Source organism: Capricornis sumatraensis, chromosome 10 (assembly GCF_032405125.1).
Source record: "Capricornis sumatraensis isolate serow.1 chromosome 10, serow.2, whole genome shotgun sequence".
NCBI lineage: Eukaryota > Metazoa > Chordata > Mammalia > Artiodactyla > Bovidae > Capricornis > Capricornis sumatraensis.
In genome coordinates, this window is record NC_091078.1 from 84732042 (window position 1) to 84752377 (window position 20336).

The 20336-nt window shown below is 41.6% G+C and overlaps 1 protein-coding gene across 2 annotated transcripts in view; it reads right to left on the bottom strand.

The window, feature by feature from the left end:
• The window catches only part of PTPRG (protein tyrosine phosphatase receptor type G), a 765748-nt gene that overhangs the window by 14846 nt on the left and 730566 nt on the right, over positions 1-20336 (bottom strand). For both annotated transcript variants that reach the window (XM_068983186.1, XM_068983185.1), the window contains 11 exons: positions 16325-16407; positions 16001-16135; positions 14338-14472; positions 12038-12210; positions 9861-9996; positions 9231-9377; positions 7262-7355; positions 6297-6373; positions 5682-5810; positions 1634-1780; positions 531-673 (listed from right to left, as the gene is read on the bottom strand). In XM_068983186.1, the coding sequence (XP_068839287.1) occupies positions 531-673; positions 1634-1780; positions 5682-5810; positions 6297-6373; positions 7262-7355; positions 9231-9377; positions 9861-9996; positions 12038-12210; positions 14338-14472; positions 16001-16135; positions 16325-16407 (1399 nt within the window). The remainder of the gene's footprint in view (positions 1-530; positions 674-1633; positions 1781-5681; positions 5811-6296; positions 6374-7261; positions 7356-9230; positions 9378-9860; positions 9997-12037; positions 12211-14337; positions 14473-16000; positions 16136-16324; positions 16408-20336) is intronic.

Sequence of the window (20336 nt, forward strand, 5' to 3'; positions counted from 1 at the left end):
GAGCTAGAAGCAAATCATGCTTTACCTTTAAACCACCAGAGACGGTAAACTTCAAAACACAATGTAAACTATAAATATTATTAAGAGTTAACTTTATGATTACTAATCAACTAAACATATTTTAAAAGGTTTTCTACCTAGTGTTTGTTGAAAATCAGTGTAAGGATTTAAAGATAATATAAACTATGACATTAAATTAATATAAATGTAAACATGTACATTACTGTCTAGTTTGCATTACTGAAACAGAAAACCTAGGAAAGCATGCAGATATATTGCGGTAGGCTAATACACAGTACTGTCTAGAAAGATGAACCCTATAGCAGAACCTGAAGCCTCTGACAAACTAAAACGCACAACATTTTACACCGGTGCACACTAGAAACCGCATGTACCCAGTAGAAACCATGACATGTGCACATTAGAAATACCCTGGAATTGTCGCCCGCAGAGAAAGGGCTTGTGAGTCTCTCCCTCCTCCCTCCTCCTATCACAGTGCAACAGGAAAATGGAAAAAACCTGGTACATACTCATCATGCACAATGGTGGGGCCGTCCCTTGTCAAGGCCTCTTCCTTGATGACGTTGATGAGCTCAAAAGTACTGCTGATGGGGGCGTCCGGGTTGGGCCACTTGGGGCACTGGAAATGTCGGACTTCGAGGACATAGTCATCCTGCAACCAGCATGACACGAGTCACAGGTCACCCTTCACTTCACCCCATCTACAGTCTTAACAACTGGGACTTGCTAGCACATAGTACAGACCACTGAAGACCGCCATGATTGCCAGGAGACCCAACCTGCTCTAAGGAGGAAAGTACTAGGGAGGTCTCTGCCTGACAGTTAACAAACGAGGTTGGTGGTGTGGTACTGTAGTTGCTACAGTTGTGTCCGAATCCTTTCTGATGCCATGAACTATAGTCCTGCTCCTCTGTCCATGGGATTTCCCAGGCAAGAATACTGGAGTGGGTTGCCATTTCCTTCTCCAGGGGAGCTTCCTGTCCCAGTGATTGAATCTGTGTCTCCTGCCCTGCAGGCAGATTCTTTACTGCTAGGCCACCAGGGAAGCAACAAATGAGGTTATCACAGTGAAATAGAATCCTGTTCAGGCAAACATTTTAAGGGACAACAAACTATAAGAGACTTTATATCCTATTCTATCTTATCTATAAAGATAAAAACAAGAAAGGGGAAAGGACACCAGTATTTAATTTACTAAATAAGATAACTCCCCTCTTAACCGCTCCATAGAAAGATAGTTAATTACTCATCAAAATGTGTATTTTTTTAAATGTATAGTCTTAATATTATTACCCCTGCAACATATTATTTTCTAAGGCTTACATTTCTGATGGCAAAGTAACTATAGAGCTCTAGTATATTGTTCTTATAATCAGGTCAACAAGCCTATTTGTATGCATGCTCAATCCAAGGAACTGCTACATTTCATCCTTCCACCTGGAAAAAGCAAATACTTGAAGGCAGCAAAAAAGGAAGTGTGCACATTTAAAATTAGGTCATACTCAAGACGCCTGCCTGGGCCTGTCCTCAGGGTGGTAGATTACTTCACTGTGACTTAGAATCACCCAGGACCTAGGTACAGCTGTTACCAAGGACCTGAGGTTGAGGTTACCTGTGTAGCTTCAAGGATAAAGTCATGGATGATAATTTGCTCTTCATTAGAGAGGCACAGTCTGTCTTTGCTGATAAGGGTGACGGTAAAGGCCTCACAGTTCATGGATTCTTCTCGACTGGGCCAGTACACAAACTCATCTTCAGCCTACAGGCACCAAAGAAAAAAAGAAAAAAATTCTTCTGCAGGGCTGTCAACCATTCGTTCTTGAATTTTCTTACCAATTTCTTATGTTTGCAATTTCCCATGATTCCCAGATCATCTTTTAAGTTGGGTTCATAGAATTATTGATATACGCATATTGCATCATGCTGAGGTCAGTGGTTATTGTATTTTATTGTAAAACACAATCACTATTTTTTGGCACCTCTCATCTGTGTTACTCAACCAACCAAAAAGGCTCCTTCTGTAGGGGATGTCTAACCCCTAGCTGAGAAATGCTGTGTAATGGTAAGTGTGAGAATAAAAAAGAAGATACGATCTCCTATCCTATCCATTTTATTATTTCACAGTGGCTTAGTGCAATTAAGATATGCTAATGGTTGTTCTATGGATTATGTTATTAAGAGTTCTACAGTTGACTAGCATTTTCCAAAAGACTTTTTGTAAACATTATCTTATGTACTTTTCTTAATATACCAGTGAGGGAAGACAGTTTTCATCTACAAAGCTCAGACAGGTCCATAAATAAGCAGGCTGGCTATAAGTATAAGGTGCTTTGTTAAAGGGACGTTAAACTGTCAATGTTAAGACTTCACGTCTTTCAGTCTTGAATCAGGCAAGCTTTAAATGTTTATCTATTTTAAGATTAAACATAAATATTCAGTAACAGAAACTACAGTACATAAAATAGATAAGCAATAACAATTTACAGCTCAGGGAGCAATATTCAAATATCTTGTAATAACCTGTAATGGAAAAGAATCAGAAGAAATAACTGAATCACTAAGCTGTACATCTGAAACTAATACAATATTCAGGCTTGATACTTGAATTCTTCCCCTGAAAACTATGAAGGCCTAAGAAAAAGATAACCATTGCCTAGGTTGGAGACTGAGAAATCCAATCATTATGATGAGCCTCATCTCCTTTTTCTCATCAGTTCAAATGGCAAATTACAGTTTGCATGTAATATATAGATTTCTATGGGCATTTTCCTGAAAAAGCCTAGACACTATACTAGTGAAGTCAGAAATAATTCTGAATAATGTTCAAAGCAAGGTTTTGTTTAATCTTACATTGTTGCATTAGAAATGAGCCAACAGTCCAATAAGACTTATCACCCTTTCAAGTTTCAATATAGCTTATTGCCAAGTACATTTTTATTTTTAAAGCTCAGCATAAGGGGAAACAGATTAGCAATCGGGTTTAGTCTATACAAAAGAAGTCTGTAACTGTCTTGGATTTTAATACACTGTGCCCTAGGATATGGAATTAGGACCCTTTTAACAGGTATCCTGGTGGATGAGTGGTAAAGAAGACACTTGCAATGCAGGAAACATGGGTTTGATCCCTGGTTTGGGAAGATCCCCTGGAGAAGGGAATGGCAACCCACTCCAGTGTTCTTGCCTGAGAAATCCCCTGCACAGAGGAGCCTGGCTGGCTACAGTCCATAGGGTTACAAACTCAGACACCACTAAGCAACTAAAACAGCAGCAAAGACATAATGATGAACAAGGCCTCTAAATTTGACCAAATACACAGATTAAGCATAGGACGGGATATGCCCCTGAATAATCTGACTAGGCCTTAATTTCCATGTTGGAAAAATGGGAATAATAAAACTATATACCCCAAGTAACTATTATGATGATAATATGAATTAGAAATTTTCTAACTGGCCTACCAACTGCCAAAAGGAGTTAGTAATGGCAACCCACTCAGGTCTTCTTGCCTGGAGAACCCCATGGACAGAGTAGCCTGGTGGGCTATAGTCCACGGGGTCACAAATCCCACAGCAGAGCAACTAACAAAATGGTGGAAGAAAGGCAGAAAAATAGTTTTGAACACAAGACAGTAAACTAGGGAATAATGCCTCAACTTGACAGACTATTACAAAGAAACAATGCTACTGACTTCAGTAGGAGCTCTGGTCTCATGGGTATTTTGCTGATGGATAAGGCAAAGATGCCTTGGCCACAGTGACTTTTGGGCCATCCACAGAATCATGGTCTTGTAGAGTTACAGTAGTGATAAATAACAAAGCAAAAAAAAATGCAGAGACATTATCATGTCTGACTCCTTGCGACCCCATGGGCTGTAGCCCACCAGGCTCCTCTGTCCATGGGATTCTCCAGGCAAGAATACTGGAGTGGGTTGCCATTTGCTCATCCAGGGGATCTTCCTGACCCAGGGATCGAACCCAGGTCTTCTGGATTGCAGGCAGATTCTTTATCGACTCAGCCAGCAGGAAAGCCCTTAGGAAACACTACATCTGACTTTCCACCTCTGAGCTATGAGCGCGGATGTACAGGATTCCAGCATCGCCTCCACGGCCCGAGACCCGGAAGTGGCAGGCCTGGCCCTGCAGCCTCACTGTCCGCACAGCAGACTCACTGGATCCAGGCTCCCACGTGCCTGCCCATGCAAATGAGCTTGTGGGTAGAGCCGCTTTCAGTGGCTGTCCTCTGTTCAGTGAGGATAACAAAACACTGACTCATCCAACAAATGCACGTTTTAACAACCCTAAATGCCTCCAATTTCCATATGCCAAACAGAATAGACCCCTATTGCCAGCTAATTTGAAAATTTACACTCCAGTTTTTAGCTTAAGATTCTCAACTCTGTTGCCATTCTATCACACAGAAGCAGTCTTGGTATTCTGAAGCTGGAGCAGAAAGCGACAAAGTGAAGTTCCTACTGACTGGGCACACAGTCAAACGCATGTCATCAAGACTAGGGGTTCAATCACATGCTGTTCTTTCCTGATTAAAAAACTCACTACTCTTGACACTCAAGGAAGCAGATCATTTTTGTTTTTGTTTTTAGTCTGTGTGCTTCCATGTCCTCATAGTAACTTCCGAAGACCCAACTGATTGAAAACTTCAGGCAATGAAAGTGCAGCGGTAAGACTTAAACTTGTTTTCATAAATGTGCTCACCCTTCTCCTCTAGGGTCTTACAGACCTCAGTTATTGTTTAGTTGCTAAGTCGTGTCTGATTCTTTGTGACCCCCTGGACTGTAGCCCGCCAGGCTCCTCTGTGCATGGGATTTCCCAGGCAAGACTACTGGAGTGGGTTGCCAGTTCCTTCTCCAGGGGATCTTCCCAACCCAGGTCTCCTGCATTGGCAGGTGGATTCTTTACCTCTGATCCACCTGGGAAATCTGGAGACCTCAATAGGGAAGGACTAAAGGGAGGAGAAAGAATTAGTAGCTTAGTCAAGGTCTTTAAAAAGCACCGTTAATTTCCAAGAAAAAAGCCTCTCCTTTTCTCCTTCCCTGTAACAGATCTGGCTTGCCTATGGAATGAGGGGTAAATGATGATACGTTATTAGTACTTTTGATACTGATTTTTGTTTTTTTGGCTGGGAAACATTTCTGTAATGTGGAGTTGGACATAGACAGTAACAAAATAAGACAAGTGACTCAAATCATGGCCATAATTATTTGTATATGCCCCTGCACAAACTAGGTCCCTCAGTTTTCTCAGCTCCTAAAGGAGGTGAAGACAGTACCTACGTCATCAAGTTGTAGAAATGATTTAATGAGCTAATACATGTAAAAACAAGGTCATATAATCAATACATGTTGACCACTGCTCATTTGGTTTTCAACAGTGACATGTAGCAACTAAGAGATCAGTGTCAGTTCAAACACTAGTGAGGTTGGAAACAGAAGTTTTTTCCAAAACCTTCTGTCATCTACCGTGTACAGTAGAGTTGAGGGGTTCTACCACTAGGAATCAGAAATCAAGGATTGGAGCAGACCTATGAAATGAGCAGTCTACATTCCCTCCCCAGCGCGTGCAGACACTACAGCCCTACTGCAAGGTCATGAATGCGTGCGGCCTCACAGGCCCGTGAATGCAGAGCAGGCGTGCCTCACTCACCAAGCTCTGGTTGTCCGGCAGCATGACAATGATCTGTGCATTGTGGTCCCAAATCATCCTCCAGAAATCCTTGGTGGTGTGCGGCAGAGGGTGCTGGGTTATAATAAACTCATTGCTCCTGTAATAGCCCTTTAGTTAGGAAGATGAAGAACCAGCGATTATGAGTGCCTTATTCTAACTCCACGGTAGTAAAACACATTCATGAAATAAGACCAGCATGGTGCTAACCTCACTGAAACAATCCAAAGAGGCTTTCAGTGCACTTGGCTAATTTTTAGACGTACTTCTGCTAACACGTAGAGACAGTTTTCTCTCTGTGTCCTATTCACTTCTCATTCCCCCTGCTGTTTTTACTTAACAGTCATTTCAACATTTATTCCAAGACTAGATGGGTGAAATCAATAAGAGGATCACTTCCTTAACAAGCTTGTTTCTTAAGCATTTTTGTGTCCTCATGGATTAGGTATTCTTTGTTAAAGGTTTCCAGATGCAGAAATCTCTCAAATTTTGACATTATACATTGAGAAAGTATTTGAATAGCCACATAGGTGGTGTCTGCTCTTTAGCACCGTTTAGTGTAATCGGCTTTACGTATAAGTAACTGTTGACTCTCACCATGATATAAGAAGCATTAATGTAGTCTGTTCCTTTCATTCCAGGCAATGGTGCAAGACCCACTCGAGCACGTTCAGCTATGACAAAAAAAAAAACCAAACACATTTGCCTTGGTTACCCACACACCATCAACAGCACCTTCTCAGAGTTACCTGATGAGCCATAGAGTCCCTTGGCTCCTGTTTCTTTTTAAGACTTACCTATGCTGTTAACCAAGCTAAAGCATTATCAGCTAAGACTGAATGTAAAAGGAAACTTTACACGTCCATCTGCACGTGCCCAGAGGGACGCAGGCATTATGCGAATAGCATGCAACTGTGGGAGACACTTTCTCAGCAGGTCACGAAGAAGCTAGAGACGAAAGAGGAGTTGAGGTCACTGTTGACCCCAGTTTGATGTTCCTATAATTAGACCAACATATTGCACTCTGCTCTTCTGCATCCCCTTATCTCTATCTTTCTGTTCAGGAAGCGCTTAGAAAATCTTGGCCTTTTTCAATCAAGAGAATCTCTCCACTGATTCCCTATGTCTGTTTCTACAGCATACACACAATATCCTCTGCTGAGTCCCAAGTTACTTACACGATGGTCACCACCTATCAAGTGTCTTGGTCTCAGTTGACAGGATAATTTATAATTGTAGTTCCAGTTGGACAGATTAAACCAGGACTTTCTATTTTAAGAGAGCATACATGCCACAGTGACAATGACTTTACCTTTCTTTTTAGGGTTTTAAGCTAAGACATGGTGGAAATAGCCTCACTCTTCAATCTCGAGGTGAACTTGAAGCTAGATTTCTTGTCCCATAGACACAGCAACTTCCTGGTGCTGACAGCTGCCCCTCCCATCTGTTCTATTTGTCCTAAGCATAACTTTTCCCCATGGTGGTGGTTGCCTCTTTACCGAACACACAAAATCTCAAGGAAAGGAAAACACAGTCAAGTCGAACAGCTGTTAAGATCTTACATGGCACGACTGAAGAGTTTCGGTTTTTTTCTTTGTTGCACTCTTTCTGAGCACTGAAGCATTCCACATATTTTGCATTGCACTGTGTGACCAGCTGAAAGAAAAGCAACATTTTCGTCCTCACTCAAAGGACTATATCTGTGCATGTGTTAACTTACTGTGGCAAACATTTTCCAGTATGCACATAAACATCAAATCATACCTTGTGTCCCCTGAACTTAGAATTCTATCTCAATAAAGCTTGGAAAGACAACAGAACAAAAACAAAGCTATAACTGAGAGCATCTGCTTGAAGATCTGGCAAAAATGCCAATAATCAGATAACTGATGACTTTTGAACATTTCTGCACCCTAAGAACACTTTGTGTCTGACTGGTGGTACTTTTCTCAACTGTCTCGGTGGAGTGCGTCTTGTTTCACTTACTTTTAGGCCTTAGGTTTCTTGACGGCAGGCTCCATGTGAGCAATATTTATTGAATAATGTGGATTTACTGAATGACTTCTTTGGATTTACTGAATTAATGTGGACTTTCCCATGCACTCTCTACTAGAATGTATGGGAATGCTCTCCTGCTCTACCTGCTTTACAGCTACACCGTCCAGGGCCCTGGAGGCAGCCTGAGTTTCTGTTTCTTGTGTTTTCTTTCTAGGTAAGTTCTATACCTGTAAAAGAACAAACAACCCGATCTCCTTTGATGAATTTTTTAAAACAAGGTATAAACAAATGTTTCAGGAACAAACGGCAGAATTTTAAAAATACTGGTACTCCACACTGCTATATTTAAAATGGATAACCAATAAGGAGGTACTGTAGAACACAGGGAACTCTGCTCAATGCTATGTGGCAGCCTCGATGGGAGGGGAGTTTGGGGGGAGAACGGATACATGTCTGTATATGGCTGAGTCCCTTTGCTGTCCACCTTAAACTATCACAACATTGTTAACTGGCTATGCCCCAATAAAAAATAATTTTTTTAACAAAAGAAATATTAATTTTTAAAGAGTTCATTTTCAACATTCAAAATAAGACACTATGTCCTCACTATTAATTAACTTAATGGTTTTTAGAGTGGGTAGGACATTATAAAAGAGACCTGGAAATATAAAGTTGTTAGGACTGAACCTGGTGAAATTAATCATTTTTCATTTCATATCACTTGTTATCACTTGCTTGACAGTCTCATTTCTTCAGCTGAGATTCAAAGGAAGGTTTCAGTGTCTATGGAAAGTTTGACCATGAAAATGAAAACTGCAGCGATTCATCTCATTCTTTTTATCTTGACACAAAATGAGAAATAGAACAATGTGCAAAAAAGACAGATTTTTAAAGTCTAATGAGAGACTGCTAAATAGGAGGCATCCAGTACTTTTGAGATGGCTAAGCTGCTCTGACCTTAATTACTTTAATAGTTCTTATAGTCTCTCTCTTCACCTTATTTCACTCAATTCCATATAACCCTAACTGTCTTCACACCTTGTGCCCCTATCAAAGAGAAAGAAAACCCCATTTAGGAAAAATTAACCTTTTTTCTAGTATTGCTTAGTAAGTCTTTTTTAGTTTCTAAATCATCTACTGGGATAGTCTTTCACAGAGCTCAGCTTTCAAGATAATGTCAACAAATTGCCGTTCTTCATAAGGGTATGATAAATTAGGTCAGAAAGAATACAGGGGATTTTTTTTTTTTTTATTGGAACAACTAACAACATATTATGTCATTGTGGCCAGGGGCAAGTGTTTATGTTCAAATAAAGTTGTAAACTGCACAGAAGAAAATATAGCACGGCACTGTCTACTCAAGACACTTACAAACAAGTCGCAGCTTGATTTTCCCATGTATTACATCTCAGGAGTACACAAAGTAATCCATCTCAGTCTAAACAGTCATGCAAAAAGGACATGGAGCCCTAAACTCAAGGCATTTCTTTACCTCCTTGCTTTCTGCCCAAAGAAATGTATTCAAAGCAGTACCTTGAACTGTTTTTCCAGTCGCGTCTTGCCTCCTACTCCTGGTATGAGGATGCTGTTAACGTAACTGTGCAGCTGACTGGAAGACACTTCCGTCTCCTTTCCAAGAATGGCTTCCAACAAGGCATCGTGGATGAAAATGTACTGCTCCTAAAAGGCAGAGGACATGACGGTCACCGAGGTGAGCTGTGACGAGATACCACCTGTTTCCTGCAGGAAATCTACCTTCAAGGCGCTCTTCCCCTGGCAGGGACCTCTCCGTGATTCCCTCAGCACTCACTTCCTAACGCGCCAGAAGCGGCTTGAGGGCAGGGACTGCACTGACGTCGGTTCTGTACGCCACACCATGCTCCAAACACGCAGTGGGGAAACGCGTGTTCACTGGAGGGCTTTACAACCATCCTCTCGGGCCAGACAATGTTTAACTCCCAGATCAACGAATACACAGCACTAGGGACAGTGTCCCAGCTCCATTTCACATCCACACAAAAGTGGGGAACAAGCAGATAGCCTCGTCAGGACACCTTCCAATCCAAACCCCTGTAGCTTCCTCCCAGCCCTGTCTGCTGACGCTCCTCACCCTTCCGTTCCAGCGCACGGAGACCCCACGGGGGCCGCACAGTGTCTCCTCACCTCAGTCTGGACGAGGTAGTTGCGCTGAGTCCTGATATGCTTCAGGAATCCCAGGACGTTGACTGTGCTTTTGTCTTTTATCTGTTGCAGCATGCTGTCAATGACGATGTAGGTGCCTGTCCTGCCCACACCAGCGCTGGAAGAAAGGCAGACGCTCAGCGAGCACCCCTGCTGCTCAGCCCTGGCACAAACTGCAGAAACCACCCTCCGCATCTCTACGGCCCTGAGAAATAACCCTGCTGTTCGAGGGACCCGGCGCAGGTTATGATGAATGGAGAGCATCCACAAACGACAAGAGGATCCTTCCTCCCTCTTGAGTCTTGATGAGGAGGGAAGACTACTTCATTCCTTGTATAAAAAGAGAGACTATGTATACTTAAATAAAATATATATAAGCGACATACGAGCTTCCTTGGCCTTCCTTGTAGCTCAAGCAAAAGGATCTAAGTCCATGATGCCAGGGAGCCCAAGGCATCCCTCCTGGCAGCCACGTGCCCACACCAGAACCACTCCCGCAGAGGCATCACCTGGCTCTCCTGCTCCCGCAGCGGTTGTGGGGGAGCCCATCGTCCTTTCAACATATGGGCTTTCTGCCCACCTTTCTGCTTTGAGCCTGGTGGGCTCAGTATTGCAAAAGTCCCTGTTGAAAAGGATACTTTCCTTTCATAATCCAGAGGTGGACTAGGAAGAGTGCACCTGGAAAAGCCACCCTCTTTAATCCCACATCCTAACTGTTATTTCAGAGAAACAAAACATCCTAGGGAGACCCGAGTTCTGCCATATTGAACAACAAACTTCTCTTTGGCAGAATCTCCGCTCCCACCCCCCTAGAAGGTTTCCCGTCTGACACAACTCTGCTGATACACAAGCTCTCTGGTAGACTCTCTTCTATTTTACTGATTGTAAATGGATTAGCAAAAATGGAGAGTTCTCGAGGCACTCTAAACAGAAGACAGGCTCCAACTCCTGCTGCTCTGTGGGCACCTATTAGGGGAGCCGCCCCAAAGAAGAGCCAAGGAAGCTGTGCAGCCGTGTAAGATACATCACAGAAGCAGCAACATCTGTCTGAACGCCAAAGCCAAGCAATCCAGTATGGCTCAGGAAACTTGAACAGGGGCTCTGTATCAGCCTAGAGGGGTGGGATCGGGTGGGAGATGGGAGGGAAGTTCAAAAGGGAGGGGATATATGTATACCTATGGCTGACTCATGTTGAGGTTTCACAGAAAACAACAAAATTCTGCAAAGCAATTATCCTTCAATAAATAAATAAATATAGTAAAGGCATTTTTAAACAACCAGCTGAGGTTGATTTCCAGGTGGCTCAGTGTAAAGAATCTGCCTGCCAATGCAGGAGACACAAGAGACATGGGTTCGATCCCTGGGTTGGGGAAATTCCCCTGGAGAAGGAAATGGCAACCCAACTCCAGTATTCTTGCTTGAGAAACCCCATGGGCAGAGGAGCCCAGAGGGTATGGGGTCGTAGAGCTGGACACAACTGAGCATTAATGTTACTATTTACTAAGGTTGTTTACGGTAGTTTAGAAGGGAAAACAGGCTTTTTATGTGCTTTACAAAGGTATTTTATATAGTACCTATAAGCTCAAAGCCTTTCACCCAGAAAATAAATACTAATTTTTGGAGAAACCCTACAGAAAAGCCATATTCAAAAACTCAATTCAAAAAGCTCCTCAATGTTCTGTGGTGACCTAAATGGAAAGGAAATCCAAAAAACAAGGGATGTATGTATACATATAACTGATTTACTTTGCTGTACAGCAAAAACTAACAAACCCTCTAAAGCAACTATACTTCAATAAAAATTAAAAACCAAACCAAAAAAAAAAAAAACCCTCAAAGTTTCTAGTGTGGGAAGTTCTAAACTTGTGTTTAAGGTTTTTATATATTAGGAGCTACCAACAATTGCCTTACAAAATAACACTGGATTTTATCAATAATGAGATGGTGTTATAAAAACTGGAGACTCATCCTCTAAGAGTTCATTCTGTTTCACCCTCACAAGCAGCAGCTGCTTTCTTACTGTTAGAGGACTATAGTGACCTCCTGTAACTCCACAAGTCTCAGTGGTCCCAGTTTGGGGTGGAAGACTCTAGTTCGCTGTCAAACAAAGCAGCGGCAGGCCCACAGCCCCTGCCCTCCCCAGTCGGGTGGGTCCTCACCTGCAGTGCACCAGCACAGGGCCCATCTCCGGCGTGCGGGCTGCCGAGGACCTCCTCACGAAGGTCAGCACTGGGAGGGCGTACTCCGGAACCCCCATGTCGGGCCATTGCGTGTAGTGGTACTGGATCACTACCCGTTCGTTCTGCCGCCCCTTGGGGTTTCCCTTCTGCCCCTAAGAGAAAGGCAAGAAAGCACGTCTTTAAGCCAACAGTGGGCATTCTAGATGAAGATGCTGTAAGGACAGCAGGAATCCCAACCTCTGTTCTCATTCGCCCTAACTGCTGATATCCTCTCTGGCCACAAATGAGGACATGACCCAGCTGGATGAGATGGCGCAGATACTTCATAGAAGAGAATATGGTTACCTTCTGCACCAAGAATGAATGTTTCATATTTCATTTTTCTGGATCTGCTATCCAAAGAGCTCAGTAATTTGCCTACAAGATTTCTATTTCCTAGGTGCTTCCCTGATGGCTCAGCAGTGAAGAATCCACCTGCCAGTGCAGGAGACACGAGGTTCTATCTCTAGGTCAGGAAGATCCCCTGGAGAAGGAAAAGGCAACCTGCTCCAGTATCCTTGCCCGGGAAATCCCATGGACAGAGGAGCCTGGCAGGCTGCAGTCCATGGGGTCGCAAAGAGTCAGACATAACTAAGGAACTACTTAGCAACTATACAAACAACAACTTCCATTTCCTGACTTCCTGCCCCAGCTCCTCTGACTGTGCGCCAGGACTCCCATTCTTTCTCCACTGTCCAGGCTGATCCTTTAGGGGCTGCAAGGCGTGTGCTGTGCAACCTCCAGGAAGTGTGGGGAAGATCCTTCTGAACCTCCAGAGTCCAAAGCAACAGTCAATTTATCTGTCCCTTTCAAAATGAATTTTTTAGAGTTGTTTTCCTGTAAGTGGCTGAACTTTTTACATTTCAACCACTTTGGTTGACAATCTTCTTCAAATAGATCCGTTTCTGAGATGTGTTCTTTATTACTATTATTACCAATACTTGTAAAATTTACAAATGTTTTTGGTGATTCAGGGTCATTAATCTGTTGACACTGAACACTGTAGGGTGCTTGGCTCCATGCTTGGATGTCCTTGATTATTAATTCTCCAGTTACCTCTCCTTTTCCTTCCTCATTTTCAGTTCCTACTGTCAGTGTGCAAAACGCCAGACATTCCTATTTGACATCCTCCTCTGACTTAAGCCATTTCTAAAATAAGAGTAAGTGGGCCACATTTAAATACCTGAGGTGTTTCCATGCCTAATGGAAAACTTATACTTCATGAACATAAACTGGTTATTGGTCAGCCTGAACCAACTAACAGCTCTGGTGTAGAGAACATAGATAAAGACAGTGCTACTGATCTATATATATAATACTTCTGCCATTCTGGGGAAGAAAGCTACACATGGAAAGGACTGTTAACCTTGGACCATGAATGGGCTTTAGAGCCACTGAAATGGTGTACAAAAACCTGAGTAAACGTGAATTCTTCTGGGGCAAGAGGCAGACAGTTTTATCACATTCCCAAAGATGTCCAAGCCTAGAAAAATAAATGAGGAACCAGCTGCCCACCTAAGCCTCCAGAGAGTGAGTAACACTCCACACTGTCCTAATGAGCATCTGTCCTGAGTTCCTAGGACTGCTAGAGTGATCTGTGAGTCTCAATGGGACACTGGATTTTCAACAAGAGAAACTGAGAAAACCAGAACGTGCCATTTCCACAAGGGTGATTCTCAGGATGGTGAGTGTTCTTTACTGTTAAATCACATTAGGAAACATGACAGAGTTACATTGGTTTCCTAACCCTGGCACTCTGGGTACTTGTTTTCCTTGTAAATTTTTAAGGGGGAATTCAGGCTCATTTAGCACTCATTTTGCACACTTTGAGTTTTGCAAGCATATTGCAGGGCTAGTATTCCTTGGGACACACTTTGGGAAACAATGCTTTAAAGCTGTCAGAAAATTAGATTTAAAAAGCTAAATTACCAAACAGATGCTGCCATATTTGCTGGCTACCAAAACCTCAGAGGACCTTTTGTCCCTCCCCCCACTCCAAATGAAGCCTCTTTCATGAGGAGATTAAAGAACTCAGTCAGGCCAGTTAAATTCTATTATGTGCTTTGCCAGTATCTTTCACACCATACACTGATGTCAATCAAAAGAGTTGTGAAAAAACGTTTCAAAAATACTTAAAAAAAAAAAAAAAGTTGGTTATGAGAGTTGGCCTTGGTCGCACAGTGATTTTCATACTAGTTTAAAAAGAGACGCCCTGGCAGCCCACCCAACCCCTTCAATACCTTTTTCACTTTTGTATTTCTGACTGAGAAACGACGAACAGTATAGCAGGCATGTACTTTTGTGCTCTTCAGGGTGACAATAATGTTTCCATACTCCTCACTGTTCTCTGTGGGCCAATACTGATCACATTTTCGCTGCAAAAAAAGATAAATTAAAAAAGTTGTAAATTATAACTACAATCGATACCACAATGCCACTGTTGGTAATGTGGTTTCAAATAGCACTGTTGAAACACAGGTACTCTCACCATGTGGCTGACTCAATCAGGAATGAATGGGCTGAAGTCCTTGCAGGCAGCTGCAACCCCTGCAGAGGTTAATCTTGGGACACGTGTGGGCTAGATCATTTGAGGACTGGGCCTAGTATTTGTGACCATCCTGCATCTCATGATGTACTTTAAAGGGGGTCTAAGAAAAGCCCTGTATATTTGACCCATACGAAATGTGGGTAGGATATGTTACCAAGGAAGTCTGAGTATCACTTGGGAGGTTGGCCTGCATTCACAGGTAAAAGTAAGTCTCTTGCGGGACTTCCCTGGTGGACCAGTGGTTACCACTCTGCACTTGCAATGCAGGGGTGCAGGTAGGATCCCTCATTGGGGAACTAAGATCCGATATGCCATACCATATGTGGCTAAATACACGAAGGGGAGAAAAAAGGAAAGTCTCTTCTAACTGTGAGAGCCTGTGTGTTAACAACTGGTCACCAATTTTGACTCCACAAAGTGAGGCAGTAGTGATTCTGAGTAAGGGACTACAGCCTGGAACCTTATTCTATTCCATTCCATTAATTAATTAATATCTAATGTAAGTTCAAGGAGAAGGCAGTGGCAACCCACTCCAGTACTCTTGCCTGGAAAATCCCTTGGATGGAGGAGCCTGGTGGGCTGCAGTCCATGGGGTCACTAAGAGTCAGACATGACTGAGAGACTTCACTTTACTTTTCACTTTCATGCATTGGAGAAGGAAATGGCAACCCACTCCAGTATTCTTGCCTGGAGAATCTCAGGGACGGAGGAGCCTGGTGGGCTGCAGTCTATGGGGTTGCACAGAGTCAGACACGACTGAAGTGACTTAGCAGCAATGTAAGTTCAAAATCCAGCAAAGTTAAACTATGACTCACCATCTTAAAAAAAGATTCTCTTAGAGATGGTCGAGGTGTTTAAGCAGTCTTTACTCCCCTGGATTTGAACTACTAGTAGCTCCTCGAATATATAGTGCGTTTCTTCCACTGTCCCTACTTTTGTCTTTCTTCCCCTGTACTTAGAATGTCCTTCCTTCTCTTTCCACATCTGTGTGACTCTTCTGCCTTCTCTTTCATTGCTTAAATCTCACCTCAAACATTAGCTCTTTAAAAAGTTATCTGTACTATGGAATATGTCCACGCATTTTGCAGCATCCTCCTAATTAATACCTTATTCATCTTTTTTTAAAGACTTTTATAAATGTATTGTTAATCTATTTGAGAAAGACAGATTAACACCTAAAGATACCCTGTTCACCTTGATCATCATGTTGAATCCACTCTGGTAAGTGACCACTTTCCTGGCATGGTGGACACTTCTCATTTCTCTAACTCGTCTGGCCTTATCAAGTTTCTGCCCTACAGCAGACACTCCACAAGTAATTTTTTGAATGCAGGTACATGAGTAAAAGTTCTTACTCTTCCTTTTTCCACAAGGTTCGTAATCATGACAATGATTCCAGTGTTTTGTTCCCAAATCATCCTCCAGAAATCTTCAAACGTGGACTTTAACGGTCCCTGGGTGGCGATGTAGGCTTTCGCTTTGTTGTAACCCTTCAAAGATGACACAGCACACAGTGAGATGAAAGCAGTGCCACAGACCGGTTAATAATTCAAGCGCCTTCCATACTGAGTAGTCTGTGTTTTTCATGAAAGCTCTGTGCAGTACGGAAACACATTCAACCGTCTCAGCAGCACTCTTCATTTATCAGAAACAAGTTTAGGAAAACATTTCTGACTTACATCGACATAGTTTGCGTTAATGTAGTCGCTGTGCTTAGAGTCTTTTCCTGGTAAAGGTCTTAACTTCACTCTACTGTGATCATCTATAGAGGGTAAGAAAGCAAAAAAAGCAAAACCAAAATGTATGATTCAAAAACTAGCAGCATTCTGAAGCACACAACAAAGCAGAGAGGCAATGTGGCATCTCCCAGAGGGCCCTGGAAAAGCTTCTGGCGGACGAACCACTAAAACACCAAAGCTTCAGCATTGGGACCCCTCTCCATATCACGGAGAGACTTCCACCACATGCTCTGAGCTGTGAGTGCTGATATGCAAGAAATGCAAATAGTGGTCCTTATTAGTTCATGTAAAATGATTCAAGATGCAGCCCTCTGAAATTCCCTTATCCTACATTTTAAAACGAGTTTCCAAGATCTTTGATTACCTCTGTTCCATCCCCTCTCCATTGATAGATATAAAAAGGTGATTATTATCTCAAGTCCAGAACATCAATTTTTAGGAGATGCCACTCAGCTGGACTCCCCACCACCCCAGCAGACCCTGAGTAACTGAGGGAACGGAAGCTTGCTTCTCAGAGTAATCTCAATGCAGGCATCTGAAGTCCATGATCAGATTCAAGACCCACTTAACCTTTGCCTATGAACAAAGGGTGAGTGCTGATATATGCCTCTGGTTGTCCAACAGAAGGAGTTTGTATTTATAAGGTAACAAACAGAAGAAAGCTGAGGTCATACTTTTTTTTTCCCCCTAGCTAGAAAGAGAATGGGAAAAGCTGATTTACATTTCTATTTATAATCATGATCATAAAAGGCTAGTTCGAAAGGAAGTCCAATGAGTGGATTAGCGTGGACATTACTGACCTCAGACTACATCATGCACTTCTGAAAAGCCCTCCACTTTCTTGAACTCTGAACTGCTTTTGTGCTGAGAAACGCACAGACGCAGTGAATCTAAACAGGGGCTGCCTGTTGAATCTAAACAGGGGCCCCACGTGAAAATATTCTCTTAAGGCATCTGGATTCAAACTCTTTGTAGCATTATATTGTTATTTCACAGACTGACAAATAAGAACACACACTCAAGCTGTGTCCTTCATAGTCAATCAAAAAGGTAAAAGACCGGCTAAAAAAGATAAATACCGGAGGTGGCATACACGTCTGCTTTGAAAGCTGTGATGGTTCCATGAGAAAAGGCTCTTCCTATATTGTGTATCCAGCACATTCATGGACTAATTCTACTTGTTCCATGACACTTCCATGCTATTCTCTGCTATATGAAAGCATTGATATAGGGGAAGACCAAAGTGATGGGTTATGTGCCCAGAATCTGACGAGGTAGCCGAGACAGTACCAAAACCTAACTCTCTGAACTGTGAAAATAAAACACCTAATTTGAATTTGTGAACATTATACCTCAAGTAAACTTGTGAAAGTACAAACACATCCAACCAGAAATGGTGGTTTTCTGGCAAAATATGATGACCCTTGAGCACATCACACAGAGTTGCTCTGACTTCCTCTTTGCCACATACTTTTAGCTAAGGCAGTGAGGTCACTAGAAGTAGAGGTTACCATGGTGGAGAGTGATGTGGACATATGTAAGGCATATATGTGTGTATATCTCTGCCTGACTTCTATGATTAGAAATGAGGTCTGTAGATGGACAATTCCTCACAGTCTCAGGAAGGTGAGCCTTGACTGAGTTGGTCAACAAATGCTGCCCGAGTAATCCATCCAAAGACTGGTGAGAAAAGTTTGACTCTTCTTTCTTGTTCTCCTTTTCTCCTTCTCTCAGATAACTGAAACAAATACTCTTACTAAAAAATGACTTTTAGTTCTTTTAAAACTTTTTCTAGAAGTAAAACTACACTCACAGATGACATGAGGTTGTACCTTAAGGTCATATAAGACAAACCCATAGCTAACATTATACTCAATGATGAAAAGTTGAAAGTTTTCCCTCTAAGATTGGGAACAAGACAAGGATGTCTATTCTTGCCATTTTTATTTGTCATGGTACTGGAAGTCCTAGCCAGAGCATTTAGGCAAGAAAAAGAAATGAAAAACATCCAAACTGAAAGGAAGAAGTAAAACTGTCACCATTTGCAGATGACATGACATTGTATGTAGAAAAAACCATGAAAGACTCCATGAACAAACTGTTAGAACTAATAAATGAATTTAGTAAAGTTGTAACATACAAAGTCAACATACAGAAACCTACTGAATTTCTATACACTAAGAATGAATTATCAGAAGGATAAATTGAGAAAAGAGTCCCATTTATCATTGTTTCAAAAAGAAGAAAATACCTAGGAATAAACTCATCTACGGAGGTGAAAGACCTGTATGTTGAAAACTGTAAAACACTGAAAAAGAAGCTGAAGACATGAATAAATGGAAAGATATGCTATGCTCATGGATGGACTAGAAGAATTACTATTGTTAACATGTCCATATTACCCAAATCAATCTACAGATTCGGTGCAATCCCTATCAAAATTCCAGTGCTACTTTCCACAGAGATAGCACAATCCTAAAATGTGTATGGAACCATAAAAGAACTCAAACAGCCAAAGCAATCTTGAGAAAGAAGGACAAGGCTGGAGGTATCACACCCCTGGTTTCAAATTATATTATAAAGCTATAATAATTTGAAAAGTACTTGCATAAAGACAGACACATATATCAATGAAACAGATTAGAGAGTCCAGAAATAAACCCACACATATACAATCAATTTATTTGTGACAAACAAGCCAAGAACACATGATGGGGAAAGGACAGTCTCTTCAATAAGTGGGGCTGGGAAAAATGGGCAGTCATATGCACAAGAATGAAACTAGATTACTATATTACAACATATGTAAAAATTAAGTCAAAATGGATTGAAACTGAATTTAAGGCCTGAAATCATAAAACTCCTGGGAGAAAACAGAAGAAAGCTCCTTGACATTGGTCTTGGCAGTGATTCTTTTTCATTCTGACACCAAAAGCAACAAAAGCAAAAATAAACATGTGGGACCACTTCAAACTAAAAAGCTTCTGTATGGCAAAAGAAAGCATCAACAAAAGAAAAAGGAAGCTTTACTGAATGGGAGAAAGTACTTATAAATCATATATCTGATAAGGGGTTGATAACCAAAATATAAAAACAACTCGATATACAAATCAACAGCTAGCAAAACCAGCAATCAATTAAAACACAGGCAGAGGACCTAAATATATATGTTCCCAAAGCAGATATATAGATGGCCAATGGGCACATGAAAAGGAGCTCAACCACCACCAATCTTCAGGGAAATGTACATCTCACACCTGTTAGAACGGCTATGACCAAAAAGATAAGAAATAAGTGTTAAACAACTGTTAGAACTAATAAATAAGTTCAGTCCAGTTGGTAAGATATAAGGTCAGCATACAAAAATCAATCACATTTCTATCCACAGTCTGAAAACACCAAGTAAACAATTCCATGCAAAAGAGTAATATACTGAGAAATATATTTAACAAAAGCTTAATACTTGTAACACACAGATCATAAGACATTGCTGAAAGAAATAAAAGATGACCTACATAAATGGAGAGATGCCCTATCTTCATAAATTGGCAGACCTAATTCTGTTAATATGGCAGTGTTCCCTGTATCAGTCTACAGAATGAACATAATCTCTATTAAAATTCCAGCTGTACTTTTTGTAGTAACAGGGAGATCCTGAAATTCATATGAAAAACAAAGGATCCAAAATAGCCAAAAGAATCTTAACAAAGAAGACCGAAGTTGAAGCATTCACAGTTTCTAATTTCAAAACTTACTACAAAGCCATGGTCAATCAGTAATCAAGATAGTGTGGCACTGACATAAAGACAGACACACAGATCAGCGGAAAAGAAATGAAAGCATGGAAATAAACCCTCACACTTACAGTCAGCTGACTTTCTGTGGAGTGCTTAAGACAATTCATTACGGGGAAAAAGAAGAAACTTATCAAAAATGGTGCTGAGACCACTGG